This window comes from Planococcus citri, chromosome 5, assembly GCF_950023065.1.
Source record: "Planococcus citri chromosome 5, ihPlaCitr1.1, whole genome shotgun sequence".
NCBI lineage: Eukaryota > Metazoa > Arthropoda > Insecta > Hemiptera > Pseudococcidae > Planococcus > Planococcus citri.
This window is the reverse complement of record NC_088681.1, coordinates 19,800,579-19,819,007: the sequence shown is the minus strand read 5'-3', so window position 1 is coordinate 19,819,007 and position 18,429 is coordinate 19,800,579. Positions and strand designations below refer to the sequence as shown.

The 18,429-nt window shown below is 33.3% G+C and overlaps 2 protein-coding genes across 5 annotated transcripts; both read right to left on the bottom strand.

Annotated features, from left to right (window-relative positions):
• Positions 1-237: 237 nt before the first annotated feature.
• LOC135849304 (zinc finger protein OZF-like) lies at positions 238-8,021 on the bottom strand. Its single transcript, XM_065369674.1, has 6 exons — positions 7,883-8,021; positions 2,277-2,400; positions 2,005-2,196; positions 1,691-1,926; positions 1,450-1,605; positions 238-1,374 (listed from the first exon to the last, which is right to left on the bottom strand). The coding sequence occupies exons 2-6, from the start codon at positions 2,351-2,353 to the stop codon at positions 1,016-1,018; spliced, it is 1,020 nt and encodes a 339-aa protein (XP_065225746.1). The 5' UTR covers positions 2,354-2,400; positions 7,883-8,021; the 3' UTR covers positions 238-1,015.
• On the bottom strand, positions 7,579-17,610 carry LOC135849306 (zinc finger protein 761-like). Of its 4 annotated transcripts, XM_065369677.1 has the most exons (5): positions 9,345-9,727; positions 9,129-9,261; positions 8,858-9,049; positions 8,475-8,773; positions 7,579-8,388 (listed from the first exon to the last, which is right to left on the bottom strand). In XM_065369677.1, exons 2-5 carry the CDS (start codon positions 9,203-9,205, stop codon positions 8,018-8,020), a joined length of 939 nt encoding a protein of 312 aa, XP_065225749.1. In that variant the 5' UTR covers positions 9,206-9,261; positions 9,345-9,727; the 3' UTR covers positions 7,579-8,017. The 4 variants fall into 4 exon arrangements, with proteins under 4 accessions (XP_065225749.1, XP_065225750.1, XP_065225748.1 ...); XM_065369678.1 differs by lacking the exons at positions 9,129-9,261; positions 9,345-9,727 and adding an exon at positions 16,984-17,606; XM_065369676.1 differs by having other exon boundaries at positions 9,129-9,727.
• Positions 17,611-18,429: the final 819 nt, after the last annotated feature.

Sequence of the window (18,429 nt, the reverse complement as noted above, 5' to 3'; positions counted from 1 at the left end):
GGAAAAATGTTGAATTCAATTACTGTGAAAAATTACTCAACTTTGCGAATTCCTGCCTTAGTCTTTTTGTACTGTAAAGTGGCTTTAAATTTTCCCATTAAACAATTTTTCACATATGTGCAGGGCTCGCACTCAATTTCTCCAAAAAAAGTAACTTTAGTTATAGGTACCAAAAAAGGTAAAAAAAAGTAACTAAAAAGTACCTAACTAAAACGTAAGCAAAAAAGTTACAAGATATAATAAGCAATAACAAACCATTTTAATGTGAAAAAAGGCCACAAAAAAGCCAAAACATTAAATTACAAATACAAAAAAAGTACACGAAACATAAATATTGAACATTCTAATTATAATCTAAGTACATAATGAAACTCGATTGAGACTTTGGCAATATTTTTAATAAAAAAACTGGACTTTTTGGCCTAAAAACTTGATCAGTACCATAATCACTGCCAAAAAATTATGCTTTTTCTTTTCCAAATTTTTGTCAGAAAAGTGGAACTATTTTGAAACATTCTAGCAATAAAGCAAGTTTTTTTTTTGGCAATTATTTAACATAAATATGAGAATTTTCGGCAATTTGAGGCAAAAAACAAAAATTTGACAATATTTTAATACAAGGTACATATAGCTTTTTGGGCAAATTTAAATAAAATTATCAGCCAATTAACTATAGAATGATTCAAGGGCTGAATTTAATGTTTATTATTACTTAACGTGATTCAAAATATAAGCGTAATAGGAACCTAGCTTACTTTAATTATAACTTAGTTAATAGTATCAGTCTTAATAGGGATCAGTATGAACCTTCAGAGAGCTTAAAAACTAACGCAAATGGTTGCAAATTTGTCCAATTGACAATTGAAAAAGTTGAACTTGAAAGACCTAATATTCAAAACGCTGCTGAAACTGATTTCAATTGTTTCGTAAAGCAACGGCTGAGCTTGTATCTTTGAGAACTAGGTTTATGCAGCTGTGCACCTTTAACAATAAGAATACCATATGCTCTACATTTCTATACATGTACCACATGTTCGTGACGTCTTCTATTACTCTTACTCGTGAACATTCTGCCACACACAGTACAACTAAATCCAGCAACATTCAAATTAGACGAATGTTGTCTCTTTTTATCACAAACTGATTTACTTTTACGCTGATGTCGATGATTATCATCGTGATTACGCGTCTTCTGATGAGGGAAGTGTACCATAAGTATATGATTTTTCATATAATCCTTTCGGGTGAATGATCTGCCGCATTCCGCGCAACTGAAAGGCTTCAAACCTTTGTGTTTAATCGCATGTCTTTCCACGTTTTGTCTCCATTTAAAAGTTTTGCCGCAAACGTTGCAAGTAAAAATTTCCCTGGGACCTGATACAAGAAACAATAATGATTTAATCTACTTACGAGTTCAAAATAAATGACTTAATTGTTCATCCAACTTACTTGAGGTAGCTGAAGCTCCATTTTGCTTCGCTGAAACGGATCGTTTTACTTTTTGATTCTCAATAGACCTTGTTGAGCTCTTTTTCTTGCCCGTTACATTGCTAATAACCAAATCAGGAGACGATGAAGCTTGAAAAACGCCAGCCGAAGAAGTACCTATACACAATTCAGTTGATTTTGTCTGTTTAGTTGTGTCCAATTCTTCAACATCGCTCATAGCCATTGACCAGCTCGAGCTTACTTTTATTCGAAACTGTAGAAGTAGATGAATCCAATTCAACAACTACATTTAACTGGTTATAATTAGCATCACAGCCACGAAATTGTTCTGATGGATTCTGAATGGAATTCTTCTTCTTCTTCTCCGCGTCAACACAACTAACATACAGAATCTCATCTATGCATGAGTTGATCCGTTTGCATTCGTAAATGATTTCCAGGAATTTCAATCTAAGTACTTCTTGACGTTCTAAGTAACTGAAAAATACATAAAATGTTCATCTCATGTTGGTAGGTTGATGGGGAAGGAATTTGAAACACATTAGACTTAATTACTTGAGGTATTCTTTTGCAACATTGGTTTCAAGTAAACCCCGATAGCGTTCGGTTAAATCACTGTATTTCGATTTCAACGATGTAATATTTTTCTTCGCTTCGTCCAGGTACTTTTTAATAGTCGTGTATGCGTTTTCCACCGCAGAAAACTCTGAGGAAGATGACGTTGTCGGCGTTTGATCTTTTAAAAACCTATAATAATGAAGTGGTTTACCTATCTAGAAAATTATATTTAAAAATTATTGTTTGGATTATGCTGTGTTTACACTCACTTTAGTTTGTCGTAGTTTGCATTCATCAACTTTTCGCATTGATGCATTGGATTTTCATAATTATAGATGTAATTCATATTGAATCTACGAGGATAACTGTGCAATACTGCAATCTTCACTGTAACTACACATGAGTCATGAACAAATTAGGTACTAATTAAATCGATATGAATTCACACTAAAAAATTTCTTAAACACGTCGTCATTCACGCAATCTTAACGCAATCATGCCAGTCACTTCTTATCACTTACTGATAGCAAAAAAAGAGATTTTGTAGTAGTTTCTATTAGTGTAGTAGTAAGGCTCGTAGTAGAGTGGTAGGAGAAATTAAGGATAAATCACAGGGAGAGGCACCCACTACCTACCAAATCAAACTGGTTTCTGACCCACGTGACCTGTCTAATCTGCACGTTTCTTTTAGTTCCTCATTCATTTAATTTTTTTTTATCAATTCAATGTTTTATGTTAATTCAATAAGTAAGTATGTATTTCGCTAAACACCCAACAGGGAAGTAATCCAAACCCAAACTAACATAAAAATATTTGAACCAGACAAAACCGAATCAAAAAATGACCTCAAAACACATCACCACTCACCAGTAAACATTTCAAGAGTTCAAATTTATTTTTCATTTTTTGGTAAATCAGGGTAAATCTTTTGAAAAACTTCTCATGAAAAAAAAAAACAAAATTCGATTAAATTGGATTGAAAGGCTATAGGTGGATATTGGATACGTATGGCGAATTTGCCCCCCCCCCCCCCCGAGAGCTTCAGGGTTGATATTTGCATGGAAGGTGGGTACCCTTGAGCACCGGCTTCCGTCACGAAAGTTTCAGACCCCAGACCCCCCCCCCCCCCCGTTTCTGAGAAACCGCCCTTTTTCTGAAATTACAATAGAAATTTTTTTCTCAGCCCGATGTGAACCGATTTTTTTCAATTTTTGGTATGTTGTGAGCATCTATAAGAGGTATCCCCACAAAAAATTTCACCCCCCTCCCCCCATATTTTCCCTCAAAATGGCGTTTTTTTAGCTTTGTTTGCCTGTTTTAGTTTTAGCAATGGCCATGATTCGGCACAAAAATGCGAATAGCATTTTTAAGTGTATTTTTGACGCCTAAAAAACATATATTTTTTTTCAAAAAAAAAAATTTTGGTGAAATTGAAAAAACTTACAGAGGGGGTATCGGGGTAAAAATGGATTCTGGTGTAAATTATTGTTTTTGGTAATCGAGGTGTCGTTTCCATATGAATCGAACCCCCCGAACACGAATATGACGTCCAATTTAATGCTACCCTCAACCACACCCCTCCAGTGCCTCTGCCCCCACCTCAATTTTTACTATTATAATAAAAATTGAGCTATATAATAATATTGGTGTCGTTCTCATATGAATCAAACACCCCGAACACGAATATGAAGTCAACTTTTATGCTTCCCTCATCCACACCCCTCCAGTGCCTCTGCCTCCACCTCAATTTTTACTGTATTAAAGGTATGAGCGTTTTTCATAATATTGGTGTTGTTTTCATATGAATCAAACACCCCTAACATGAATATGAAGTCCAATTTAGGTCTACCCGCATCTATCCTCTTCCAGGCTACAGCCAGCTCCTCAATTTTTACTATTTAAAACGCGTGAAACTATGTTCATAATGTTTGCGTCGTTTTGGTACGAACCTTGCGATGGTAATTTTTTTTACTTCTTTTTAGTAATTTTTGTATGTCGTTGAGTTTTCAAAAAAGGTATTGTTTAGGTGGGGACAGAGGCACTGTACGGGTGTGAATGAGGGTAGCGTAAAATTGGATGTCATATTCGGGTTCGGAGAGTTCGATTCATATGGAAACGACACAAACATTATGAAAATATCAAAACTTTTAATACAGTAAAAATTGAGGTGGGGGCAGAGGCACCGGAGAGGTGTGGATGAGGGTAGCGAAAAATTTGACTTCATATTCGTGTTCGGGGGTCAAATTCATATGGAAACGACACTAATATTATGAAAATAGCTCAACTTTTAATACAGTAAAAATTGAGGTGGGGCAGAGGCACAGGAGGGGTGTGGATGAGGGTAGCATAAAATTTGACTTCATATTCGTGTTCGGGGTGTTTGATTCATATGAGAACGACACCAATATTATTGTATAGCTCAATTTTTAATATAATAGTAAAAATTGAGGTGGGGGAAGAGGCACCGGAGGGATGTGGTTGAGGGTAGCATTACATTTGACGTCATATTCGTGTTCGGGGGGTTCGATTCATATGGAAACGACACCTCGTTTACCAAAAACAATAATTTACACCAGAATCCATTTTTACCCCCTCTGTAAGTTTTTTCAGTTTTTGACCACAATCCACCAACAATTTTTTTTGAAAAAAATATATGTTTTTTAGGGGTCAAAAATACACTTAAAAATGCTATTCGCATTTTTGTGCCGAATCATGGTCATCGCTAAAACAGGCAAACAAAGCTAAAAAACGCCATTTTGAGGGGAAAATATGAAGGGAGGGGGGTGAAATTTTTTGTGGGGATACCTCTTATATAGATGTTCACTACATACCAAAAAAATTGAAAAAAATCGGCTCACATGGGGCTGAGAAAAAAATTTCTATTGTAATTTCAGAATAAGGGGGGTTTCTCAAAAACGGGGGGGGGGGGTGTCTGGAACTTTCGTGATGGAAGCCGGTGCTCAAGGGTACCCACCTTCCATGCAAATATCAACCCTGAAGCTCTCGGGGGCAAATTCGCCATACTTATCCACCTATATAGCCTTTAATTTAAACAGCCAATTTTTGACACAGAAGTCAATTTTTTCATTTTTGACAAAAAGCAGAGTTTCAACACTTTTAGAATAAGAAAGGTCTTTTTGGAAATTTCTCTCAGAAAAACGTCCACTATTCGACCATTTTGGGAAAAATGTGAAATTTTTTGGATTTTTTTATTAAATTGTTTTTTTTAGTCATATTGCTGAAAATTATTTTTTTTCAATTTTAAAAAAAGCGAAAATTTAGGACTTTTTGGGAGTTATTGGAAAAAAAGTGATACTTATTCTTTGGCAACTTTTGGCAAAAAAAGCAAGAATTGGGTAAAATTCTTGTAAAAAAAGCGAGACTTTGTAGCCATTTTGGTAAAAAAAAGCGAAAAATTTTGGCATTTTTATAAAAGCGAGAATTTTTGACAAGTTTTGGCAACAAAACAAGACTCTGAAAATTTTGACAGAAAGGACTAAATTATTCAAAAGTCAATCGAAATTGCTCGAAAATTCGCAAAAAATTTAATTACTCCCACAAATTTTTTTTCGACATTTTTGAAGAATTTGAACCCAAAATTGGGTTTTGATTCAAGAGTTCTAATGCAACTTATCAAGATGGATCAAGATTTCGACGGAAAATCACAATTTTATATCAAAACTATTTTTGAGCACATATTGGGAGATTTTTAAGCTTAAAATTGGGTCCTGATTTTCGGGATTTTTAAAAAATTTTACGCGACCTATCAAAATGGATCAACAGTTTGCGAGGAATTGAAATATTTTGACGAAAATGCGTCCCAATTCCTCACAAAGAAATTCAACTTTTGGACAAATTTTGTAAAAAAGGTAGACTTTCTGGGAAACACTAAAAAGTGATGACTTAAAACTTTTTCAACAATTTAGCTAGGGTGTGTTTTTGTCAATTTTTCGCAAAAAGCAAGCCTTTGACAATTTTAGCAAAAAGCGAAACCTTTTTATAGATAACTATTAGCAAAGAATGGTAGGTAAGTAGGTAAGTAAGTACTAAGTACACCTAGAATGTTTTGAATGTTTGAAATTTGAGAACAAAAACAAACCTTCAGCCAATGTGCTTTGCCCTCTTCCTCCCAAAAATAAGAACAAGTCTATGGAAAAGTTATTTAATTGAAGCATACGTTTCCAAAATGCACTAAGTCCAACAAAATATTGATAAGAAATTCATGGTACTTGGTACAATTTGGAAACGTAGAAATTGCCCAAATTGGCTGGTTTTTTGGGCCGCAACTTTATGCTAGATGGCCTTGCAACCTCAGAATCTTTGAAAATGGACTTGGTGTGTTTTGGAAACGTATGCTTCAATTCGAAATGGTAAATGGTTATTTAAAAACTGGCGTTTTTCAATAAACTTAACCATTCTGGCTCATATGGAAATCAGGACCCGACCTTTGCCTCTTTCCGCTTCCAAATGAATTGAAAAAAACCTCAAAAAAAACTTTAAATGTATTTTTAATCAATATTTTTAAGCACCAAAGATACATATTAAGAAAGATTCCATTTGGCTTTTTCTTCAAATTAATATAGCTGTGTATATCAACATGAAAAAAAAATTCAAAATACCAATAAAATACATAGAACAATTTTTTTTTTTTTTTTAATCGAAACAATTCGAAGATTTTTAATATTTTTTTGGAGCTAAAAAATTATAACACTTATTAAAACCTCGAAAATTCGAAGAAAGGATGTTTAAAAATGAGAAAAAATATTTTCAAAAAAAAACACCAAGTACATATTGGAAAACTAAATTTAAAATGTTTTACTTATTATTTTACTTGAAAAATAATCATAAAAAAAATACGAAAACAAAAACGTGAGCAAATTTTTCCTTTAAGAAAAGTGTTTGAATCATGGTAGGTACCTAAACCTGTACATACAAATATGATCTTGAATTTGAATTTTAAAAAACACAACAAGTAGATACTTCATTTTAAAAAATCCTTACACTTCAACGTTTCAATTAAGAAGACAATTTATTAGTGAAAAATTAAGTTTAATTTTTTTTTTATCGAGCTTACGTCTTTATTGTAGGCATTATAAATCGTGTAAAGAAATTGATTGAATGTCTCTACGTTTATAAGAAAGGTAGGAAATTTTCGCACCTGACAGAAGAGAATTAAAAAGACATCCAAAAATACACCTCCATGGTCAAACTTCTGTTGCTGAATCGTGTTTTTCGATTTTGTGAAATGTTTTAAAATACAAAGACACATTTTCCATGAAAAAAAAATCAACGCAAATTTTGTTCAAATTGAAGTAGAATGATGACATTTGGCTTACAAGTTGCATTTTCAAAACTCGAATTGATTTTTGTATTATGGGTATGGAGGTCAAAATTGTCAAAAGAGTAACTAAATTAACCTATTTTGAAACTTTCTAGCAATAAATCGAGACTTTTTGGCAATTTTTTACATAATTAATATTAAGAATTTTTGGCCATTTCAGATAAAAACAAGCTTTTTATAAATTTAATAAAAGGCATTGCTTTTTTGGCAATTTCTGGCAAAATTATCACCCTTATTGTAGACGATTTAAGGGTAGAATTAATGTTTAGGTATTCTTAACATCACACAAGTAGGTATATGCGTAATACCCAGGTATACATATAACAAAAGCAAAAATTAAAACTTACCATTAACTAACTTAATTAATAATTTTATTGGTATCAGCCTTAATGGGGAATGCACATCACAATTACCAAATTGAATTATCGTATAAATTATAATCAGTAAAATCTTCATGGAGCTTAAAAACTAACGCAATTAGTTGTAAGTATGTCCGATTGAAATAAGTTGAAAGAATAATATTCAAATTGTTACCGAAACTGATGGACTCGAATGTCACAGTGAGATCATTGTTTCAAGTCTTCGAAGTTCACTGCAAAATTGAATGATAGAACAGGAACTCGTTGTGGTTGAGAACGGTTTATGCAGCTGTGTATGTGTACCTATGTTCTACATTTTTGCATGTACCACAAGTTCGTGGCGTTTTCTTCTAAACTTATTCGCGAACATTCTGCCACACACAGTACAACTACTGGATCCCGCAGCATTCAAATTAGACGAATGTCGTCTATTTTCATCACAAACTAAGTTACTTTTACGCTGATGTCGATGATTATCTTTCTGATTATGCGTCTTCTGATGAGGGAAGTGTACGGATAGTATATGATATTTCATATAATCCTTTCGGGCGAATGATTTGCCGCATTCCGCACAACTGAAAGGCTTTACACCTTCGTGTATAATCATATTATGTCTTTCCATGTATCGTCTCTTTTTAAAAATTTTGCCGCAAACGTTGCAAGTTAAAGTTTCTTTGGGATCTGATACAAGAAACAATATAATGATTTAATTTAATCTGCTGCTTACGAGTACAAAATAAAATGACGTGTTTGTTCATTTAACTCACTTGAGGTAGCTGAGGTTTCATTTAGCTCAACATCACTCTTAACATGGCTATCAACCAGTTCAAGTTTACTTTTCTTCTTCGGAACTGTCGAAGTAGATGAATCCAATTCGACAACTACATTTAACTGGTTATAAGCATCACGGCCACGAAACTGTTCTGATGGACTCTGAATGGAATCCTTCTTCTCTGCGTCAACACAACTAACATACAGAATCTCATCTATGCATGAGTTGATCCGTTTGCATTCGTAAATGATTTCCAGGAATTTCAATCTAAGTACTTCTTGACGTTTCAAGTAACTGAAAAATGCATAAAATATTCATCTCAAGTTGATGAGTGAGTTGATGAGAAAGAAGTTCGATTTAAAACACACTTAAACTTACTTAAGGAATTCGTTTGCAAAATTGGTTTCGAGTAAACCCTCATAGCGCTTGGTTAATTTACTGTATCTTGATTTCAACGATGCAATATTTTTCTTTGCTTCGTCCAGGTACTTTTTGATAGTCGTGTATGCGTTTTCCACTGCAGAAAACTCTGAGGAAGATGACGTTATCGGCGTTTGATCTTTTAAAAACCTATAACAATGAAGTAATTTATAATTATAAGTCAATTATTCAAAATTGTTTGGATTAAGTATGCTGTATTTACACTCACTTTAGTTTGTCGAAGTTTACATTCATCAACTTTTCGCATTGTTGCATTGGATTTTCATAATTATAGATGTAATTCATATTGAATCTACGCTATGAAGATTACAGTGCAATGTTGCAATATTCACCGTAGGTAACTACACATGAGTCATGAACAAACAAATTACTAATTATGAACAAATGAGTCAAATTACAAATCAAATCGATGTGAATTCATTACCAACTAAACTAAAATAAACGTCTGTTCAGCCTGCCGCCACTTCTTATCACTTACTGATAATATTTTGTAGTAGAGGGAGAGGTATAGAGCCTTAGGAGAGGTACATACTTAGCTACTTTCCCATCAAACTGGTTTCTGACTTCTGACCCACATGATCTGTTTAGTGTTAATCGGCACGTTTCTGTTAGGTAGTTCCGCATTCATCAATTTTTGTTTATCAACTCGATGTTTTATTTTAATTCAATAGGTAATTATGTACTTAAAATATTAAGATGATGATGAAAAGTTAAAAAAAAATGAAAAATGAAGCATATTGCCGTTGAAACTTTGAACACAACGATAAAACACCCAACCAAGTAGTCCGGCATATGGCAATAGGAGTAATTGCACCCCCCCCCCGATCCTCCGGCACAACTTTTTTCTTAAAGGGGACATCCTAAGGAACATTTTAAAGCAAACTTGCCAAAATAAAAGTTGGCCTTACTTACAAAATGGCGGCCATTTTGATTGACAGGTCAGCCAAAATCGCAGATTTTGCGTTTTAACATAGGACTTGCACGAACTTTTTCAAACTTTACAAAGATAGATCGAAAGATCATGCAAAAATTTATCACCTGTCAAAATTGCAAGTGCTAAAGTGGGTTTTTCGAATTTTGGTGAATTTTTGAAAATCGAATTTAGGACAAAAATAAAATGAGGGAAAAAATCAAAATTTTACCAAATTGACCAAGAAAGCTGAAATTTGGGATATACTCTATTTTCGACATGCCAAATCGATTGGAAACGGTTTCAACCCGTTTTGAGCAGTTCTGGAGCCTCCAGCAGATTTTTGAATCTTGAAATTCCTACAAAATTCCATCAAATTGGAGTTGTAAAGCTAAAATTTATTCTAAAAACTAATTTCAATACGCTACGAAGTACTGCAGGTGAATTTCAAGTCGTTTTGGATCCTCCAGCGACTTTTTTAAAATTCCTGAAGCCTTCAGTAGATTTTTGAAACTTGAAATTTCCCCAAAATTTCATCAAACTAAGATGGAGAGTCAAAATTCATTCTGCAAACTAATTTCAATACGCTACGAAGTTGACTGCTGGTGAATTTCAAGTCGTTTTGGAGCCTCCAGCAACTTTTTGAAAGGCTGTATGAAGTTTTTTTGGAAAATTAAAATTTCCTATAAAAGTATAGCTGGAAGCTTCAAAACCATATTTTGAAACCACCATGTAGTCTGCGAAGTAAATTTCAGCTTGCCAACTCCATTTGATAAATTAATGTTGGGGTAATTTCAAGTTTCAGAAATCTACTGGAGGCTCCAGTAATTTTCAAAAAAGTCTCTGGAGGTCCTAAAATGACTTGAACCCACCTAAAGTCGTCTTCAGAGGGTGTTAAAATTGGAGTGTAGAGTAAATTTCAGCTTTTCATCTCCATTTGATGAAATTTTGTGAAAATTTAAAGATTCAAAAATCTGCTGGAGCCTCCAGCAATTTTCAAAAAAAGTCGCTGGAGGCCCTAAAATGACTAGAACCCACCTAGCTGAAGTCGTCTCCATCTAGAGGGTGTTAAAATTGGAGTATAGAGTAAATTTCAGCTTTCCATCTTATGTAGTTTGATGAAATTTTGGGGAAATTTCAAGTTTCAAAAATCTACTGGAGGCTCCAGTAATTTTCAAAAAATCATTGGAGGCTCTAAAATGACTTGAAATTTACCAGAAGTCGTTTTCAGAGGGTGTTAGAATTGGAGTGTAGAGTAAATTTCAGCTTTCCATCTCCATTTGATGAAATTTTGTGAAAATTCAAAGTTTCAAAAATCTGGTGGAGGCTTCAGGAATTTTAAAAAAGTCGCTGGAGGATCCAAAACGACTTGAAATTCACCTGCAGTACTTCGTAGCGTATTGAAATTAGTTTTTAGAATAAATTTTAGCTTTACAACTCCAATTTGATGGAATTTTGTAGGAATTTCGAGATTCAAAAATCTGCTGGAGGCTCCAGAACTGCTCAAAACGGGTTGAAACCGTTTCCAATCGATTTGGCATGTCGAAAACAGTGTATATCCCAAATTTCAGCTTTCTTGGTCAATTTGGTAAAATTTTGATTTTTTCCCTCATTTTTGTCCTAAATTCGATTTTCAAAAATTCACCAAAAATCGAAAAACCCATTTTAGCACTTGAAATTTTGACAGGTGATAAATTTTTGCATGATCTTTCGATCTATCTTTGTAAAGTTTGAAAAAGTTCGTGCAAGTCCTATGTTAAAACGCAAAATCTGCGATTTTGGCTTACCTGTCAATCAAAATGGCCGCCATTTTGTAAGTAAGGCCAACTTTTATTTTGGCAAGTTTGCTTTAAAATGTTCCTTAGGATGTCCCCTTTAAGAAAAAAGTTGTGCCGGAGGATCGGCGGGGGGGGGGGGGTGCAATTACTCCTATTGTCATATGCCGGACTAAAGCCCACCAAGGGAAAAGTACCTGACAAAAACAGAATCAATAACTGACCCCAAAGGCCAAAACACATCACCACCACTCGCCAGTAAACATTTCTTTTCAAAAGTTTAAATTCATTTTTCAATCTCTGGCAAATCTTTAAAAAGTAAAATTTGGCCCATTTTTTATGAAAAAAAAAAAAAAAAAAAAGATCAAATATTGGCAATGGCATATAAACAGCTGAAGTTAGACTTGTTCAAGTTCAAACGAATTTTCAGATTCTCCCACTCAGACTCAGTTTACGTAAAAATGCTGACAAAGAGGTGAAAATGAAATTCAGCGCTAAGGTGGGCCGTCATTGACTTTCATTTTTGAAAATTGGTGGGAGGATACGATCAAAAGTTACATTACAGCCTAACACAGGGGGACTTCATGGGACCACAGGAAAAATTTAGGATCTCTGACTTGAACTATTAAATACATTTTCTATATCAACGAGGTTTAAAATTTTAAAATTTAGTTGAAAATCAGAAAGAAATTGATGATAATTTGATCTTATTACTGATTCACATCGGTTCTGTTTCAGGGTTCGTACTCAATTTTTTCCAAAAAAAGAAAAAAACAACTGTGGTAACTAAAAAAGCTTGAAAAATTGACCAAAAAAAAAAAAAAATACCAAAACTCGATCAAAACATTTTAAAACAGAAAAATTACCCCCCCCCTCACCCCAAAAAACGACATATTTTAGTGTTTTACTTTTCAGTTTTCAAAGTTTGGATTATTTTGCCACTCTTTGGTGAAAAAAATGAGAATTTTGGCAATTTTCAGCAACAGAGAGAATTTTTACACTTTACAATTTCCGGCTAAAACATCATTTTTTTAAACAAAAAACTGAACTCTCACTTTTAGAAAAAGGAAGATATTTTTGGAAATTTCTGTCAGCAAAACGGGACTATATGGGACCATTTTTGGAAAAATGAGAAATGTCTTGGATTTTTTTAATCAAAATATTTTTTGGCCATATATTGCCAAAAATTAACTTTTTTTTGGACAATTTTTTCAAAAAGTAAGATTGATGATTTTTTTTCAACAGGCAAGACTTTGACAATTTTAGCGAAAATCAGGACTTACTCGTATACTGGGAATCATTGGCAAGAAAGTGATACTTTTTTTTTGGCAACTTTTGGCAAAAAAGCAAGACTTGGCTATAACATTGTTGAAAAAAAATCGAGTTTTTAGCCATTTTGGTAAAAAGCGAAATTTTTTTGTAAAATCGAGAACTTTTGACAATTTATGGAAACATAACAAGACTTTGATAATTTTGGCAGAAAGGGCTAAATTACTTATTCAAAAGTCAATCGAAATCGCTCGAAAATTCGCAAAAAATTTCATTATTCCCACAATATTTTTTGTTGACATTTTTGAAGAATTTGAACTCAAAATTGAGTTGTGATTCAAGAGTTGTCATGCAACTTATCAAAATATGGATCATGATTTCGACGGAAAATCACAATTTTCTATCAAAACTATTTTTTAAGCACAAATTAGAAGAGCTTAAAATTGGGTCCTGATTTTTGAAAAAGTCGGTATGCGACCTATCAAAATGGATTAATAGTTTGCGAGGAATTGAAATATTTTGACAAAAATGTGTTCCAATTCCTTGCAAAAAATAATTGAATTGATTTGCTTGAGATTTAAATTCGATTCACAGCCTTTGAGAATAAAAACAAACCTTCAGCCAACGTGATTTGCCTTCTTCCTCCCAAAAATAAGAATGTTTATTTAAAAATTGGAACTTAACTTTGTAGGAATTTCATCGTTTGTGGCAATTCTGGCTCATATGAAAATCAGGACCCGACCTTTGCCTCTTTCCGCTTCCATAAAAGAATTGAAAAATTTTAATGTATTTTTAAACACCTAAAATATTGAGAAAGATTCCATTTGGCTAAATAACAATTTTTTTCAAATTCGTATTAGCCGTGTATTCAACATATAAATGAAAAATTCAAGATACTAATCAAATAACATAGAACAATTTTTTTTGTTTTGTTTAATCGAAACAATTGGAAGATTTTAAATATTTTTTTGGAGCTAAAAAATTATAATTTATTAAAACCTCAAAAACTCGAAGAAAGAATTTTTAAAAATAAGAAAAAATATTTTCAAAAAAAAAACAAGTAAGTATTGGAAAAAACTGAATTTAAAATGTTTTATTATTTTTACTTAAAAATAATCATAAAAAAAAATACGAAAACAAAAACATGAGCAAAGGTTTCTTTTATAGAAAGTGTTTGAATCATAGTACCTACACAAATAAAATATGATCTTGAATTTGAATTTGAAAAAAAACACAACAAGTAGATACTTCATTTAAAAAAATTCCTAACACTTTAACGTTTTAATTAAGAAAACAATTTATTAGTGAAAAATTAATTTGTAAAATTTTTTATCAATCTTGCGTATTTATTGTAGACCTTTTAAATTGATGGAATTTTTCTACATTTATAAAAAAGGTAGGAAAAGGAAATTTTTGCACCTGACTGAAGAGAATTGAAAAGACATCCAAAAATACACCTCCACGGTCATCAAACTTCTGCTGCTGAATCGTGTTTTTCGATGTTGGGAAATCTTTTCGAATATAAATTTGACACATTTTTCATGAAAAACGAAAATTTTGTTCAGATTGAAGTACAAATGACGATATATTTTGGCTTACGAACTGCATTTTCAAAAATTTGAATTGATTGGTAGTAAGGGATTGTTCTAGAGCCTTCGGAAAATGTTTTAATTTTCCGATTGTGAAAATGAAAAATGAAAATTTGAATTAGTAAAAACAATTTTTGAAAATTCGTGTTTTGATTTTTTTGGAAATTTTTACAAAACTGAAAAGTTAATGAATCTGTTTCCTGAAGGCTTCAAAATAAGTTCTTTTTTCAATAATTTTACTTTTTCAACCTATCAATTGTACCCATATCTGTTTTTTTTTTTTTTTTTTTTTTTTTTTTTACCGAACTATCAGGTACCTAATTATAGTTGAGACTGGATTTAAACAAAATAAGCTCAAATATGGTACATGTATTTTGGGTTCAGTTTGGAGTTGGATTAACAAAGTTTGAGTGGAGATGAACTGACCTCAAAATTTGCTTGATGTCCAAATTTTTATAAATATGTACTTGAAGAGGGTGAAACAGGCCAAAAAGTCATCCTAGGAATCAGTTGATGAGAAATCAAAAGTTGTACTACGTCTATATAAATTTAAAAAACATAGGAACTTTTTTTTTTTGGGAATTTTTGGCAAAATTATCAGCCTTATACTTAGAAGATTCAAGAGTTGAATTAATGTTAATTCTTAACATCACACAAGTATATGCGAATTACCTACTATAAAACAAACGTAAAAAAATGAAACTTAGCCAACCTAATCAATACGTATCAGCCTTAGCCCTTAATAGGGGATGCATATCACAATTATCGAGTTAAATTATCAGTCAGTCAGTAAACTCTTCTTGGGGAGCTTGAAAAATAACGTAATAAAAGTTGTAAGTTTTCCCAATTGAAATAAGTTGAAAGAATAATATTCAAAATTCAAAGCATTTCTGCATGTACCACCCGTTCGTGACCAGAGTTGGCGCGATTCCTTGGTTCGTCAGAATCGGATTCCTGAATTACGATTCTCATACTTGGGAGAATCGCGATTCTCCAGTCTCGATTCTTTCACAAAGCGAATCCGGTTCTGAATCCGATTCTTTAGCGGTTCTCGATTCCCTCCGATTCCGATTCCCAAATACTAATTTTTCTCAACTTCAGGACTGCACAAATGAATCTGAAATGAAATGAGTAATTTCCCCAACTTGGTATATGCTCATTTTGCATGTTCTATTCTTTTGTTTGTTGCTGTGAACAGGGAATCGCAGGGAATCGAGAAGGCACGATTCTCCATTAAATTGAATCCGATTCTTACGTTGCGCGATTCCTTCACTGTATAGAATCGATGATTCAAGATATTTTCACACAACAGCTAACCTTTAAAAAAATGTCATCAGTCCCGAGCTACAAAATGCAAATGCATCACTTAAAAGTCATTAAAAACAGTACATTTCACTGTTTTAACACGTGAAAAACATCTGCAAGGAATCGCAGGGAATCGAGGCGGTGCAATTCTCTATAAAAGGGAATCGGATTCCTGCATTTCCCGATTCTTTTGACTTGGGGAACCGCGATTCGAATCCGATTCGAATCGTGAGAATCGGATTCTTTCTCGATTCTTTCACGCGATTCGAATCGCGCCAACTCTGTTCGTGACGTATTCTACTGTGCTCTGTACCAAATATTCTGCCACATACAGTACAATTAAATCGTGTCAGATTCAAATTGGGCGAATGTCGTCTCTTATCACCAAAAGGAAAGTGAACTAAAAGTATATGATTCTTCATGGTATCCTTTCGGCAGAATGATCCACCGCATTCAGCGCAAGTGAAAGGCTTTAAACCTTTGTGGAGAATCGCATGTCTTTCCATGGTTGCTTTCGAATAGAAAGATTTGCCGCAAACGTTGCAAGTACAAGTAACAGTTTTTCTGGGATCTGATGCAAGAAACAATAATGCTTTATGTAATCTGCTTACGATGAGTACAAAATAAATATGACTTGTTTGTTCGTTTAACTTACTTGCTGTAGCTGAGGCTTCATTTTGCTTCGATTGGTTATTATGAGTATCACAGCCACGAAGTCGTTCTGATGGATTCTGAAAGGAATTCCTCTTCTCTGCTTCAACACAGCTAACATACAGAATCTCATCTATGCACGAGTTTATACGTTTGCATTCGTAAATGATTTCCAGGAATTTCAATCGAAGTGCTTCTTGACGTTTCAAGTAACTGAAAAATGCATAAAATGTTCATCTCAACTTGATGACTGAGTTGATGGCAAAGGAATTCGATTTAAAACACACTCAGACTTACTTAAGGAATTCGTTTGCAAAATTGGTTTCGAGTAAACCCTCATAGCGCTTGGTTAATTTACTGTATCTTGATTTCAACGATGCAACATTTCTCTTTGCTTCGTCCAGGTACTTTTTAATAGTCCTGTATGCGTTTTCCACTGCTGAAGACTCTGACGAAGATGACGTTATCGGCGTTTGATCTTTTAAAAACCTGTAATGATGAAGTAGTTTACCAATATAAGTAAATTATTTAAAATTGTTTGGATTTTGCTGGGTTTATACTCACTTTAGTTTGTCGAAGTTTGCATTCATCAACTTTTCGCATTGTTGCATTGGATTTTCATAATTATGAATGTAATTCATATTGAACCTACGAAGATGACCGTGCAATACTGCAATCTTCACAGTAACTACACATAAGAGTCACGAACAAATTACTAATCAAATCAATGCCAGTTTACATTAAAAATTACTAAAAATAAACTAAAAAACGTCATAATTTACGTCTGTTCTGTATTTTACACATGCACATACGTAGATCACTTCTTATCACTTACTGATAGTGAAAAAGAGATTTTGTAGTGGGGAGAAATCACAGGGAGGGAGAGGTACCTACCTACTACCTGTACAGGGTGGACAGAAATATCGGGTACCCCTAAAAAAGTTTTCTGCTAAATACTTCGGTTGGTCACAGTGAATGATAATAATGGTAGCACATGATTGGTTGTTAGACTGGAGAGATAACATTTCACCAATCATATGCATCTATTTCACGTTGCCAACCTATATTTTTAATGAAAAACTTTCTTAGGGGTACCCGATATTTCTGTCCACCCTGTACCTACTACCTATCAAATCAAACAGTCTTTGACCTGTCTAATCTGCAATTCAGCAATTCTGCATGTTTCTTTTGGTTCCTCAATTCATTATTAATTTTACCAACTCAGCAATGTTTTATTTTAATTACTGAAAAATTAATCATTTCCGTTGAAGTTGAAGCTTCAAAGTTCGAACACAGTGACCCCAAAACACATCATTAGTAAAAATTTGAAGAGTTAAAATTTATTTTTCAGTTCATGACGAATGTTTAAAAATTCAAATTTGGCCCATTTTTCATGTAAAAAAAGTTGAAATGTAGAAAAACACCAAAATTTGATAAAATTGAATTGAAGAGCTCATTGCAAAAATAGAAAATATAGCCCTTGTCACTTTGAAAAAAAATTGAGGAGGTTCTTTTCTCCAATGCATTGTATGGATGTATAAGTATGATAGCCCTCTAAAAGTTTTTCTTAGTGTAACAGGAATTACTCAAGTTGATAAAAAAATCACTTTGAATACACTATACCAATTCATCAGGACTTTACAGTGGTTTTTTGTCTTGCTTGTTTTTTATTTTCATTTTGGACAAGGGCTATTTTCGAAATGAGCTCAATTGCCATATACACAGCTGAAATCAGACTTTCAACTTGCAAGGTTACCATAATTTCCAATCTCTTGCGAGTGGATTGTTGATGGTTTCAAAGCATTCTGCTGCCTCCAGCGAAGTTTCGGATTCTCCCACTCAACGTCAGTTTACATATAAAAATGCTGACAATGAGGTGAAAATGAAATTCAAAAGTTACAGCCTACAGGGAGACCTCAGAGGACCGCAGGAAAAATTGTGGATCTCTGACTTGAACCATTACTCTTCAGTTTTCCACCAACGAGGTATCAAATTTCAAAATTTACATTG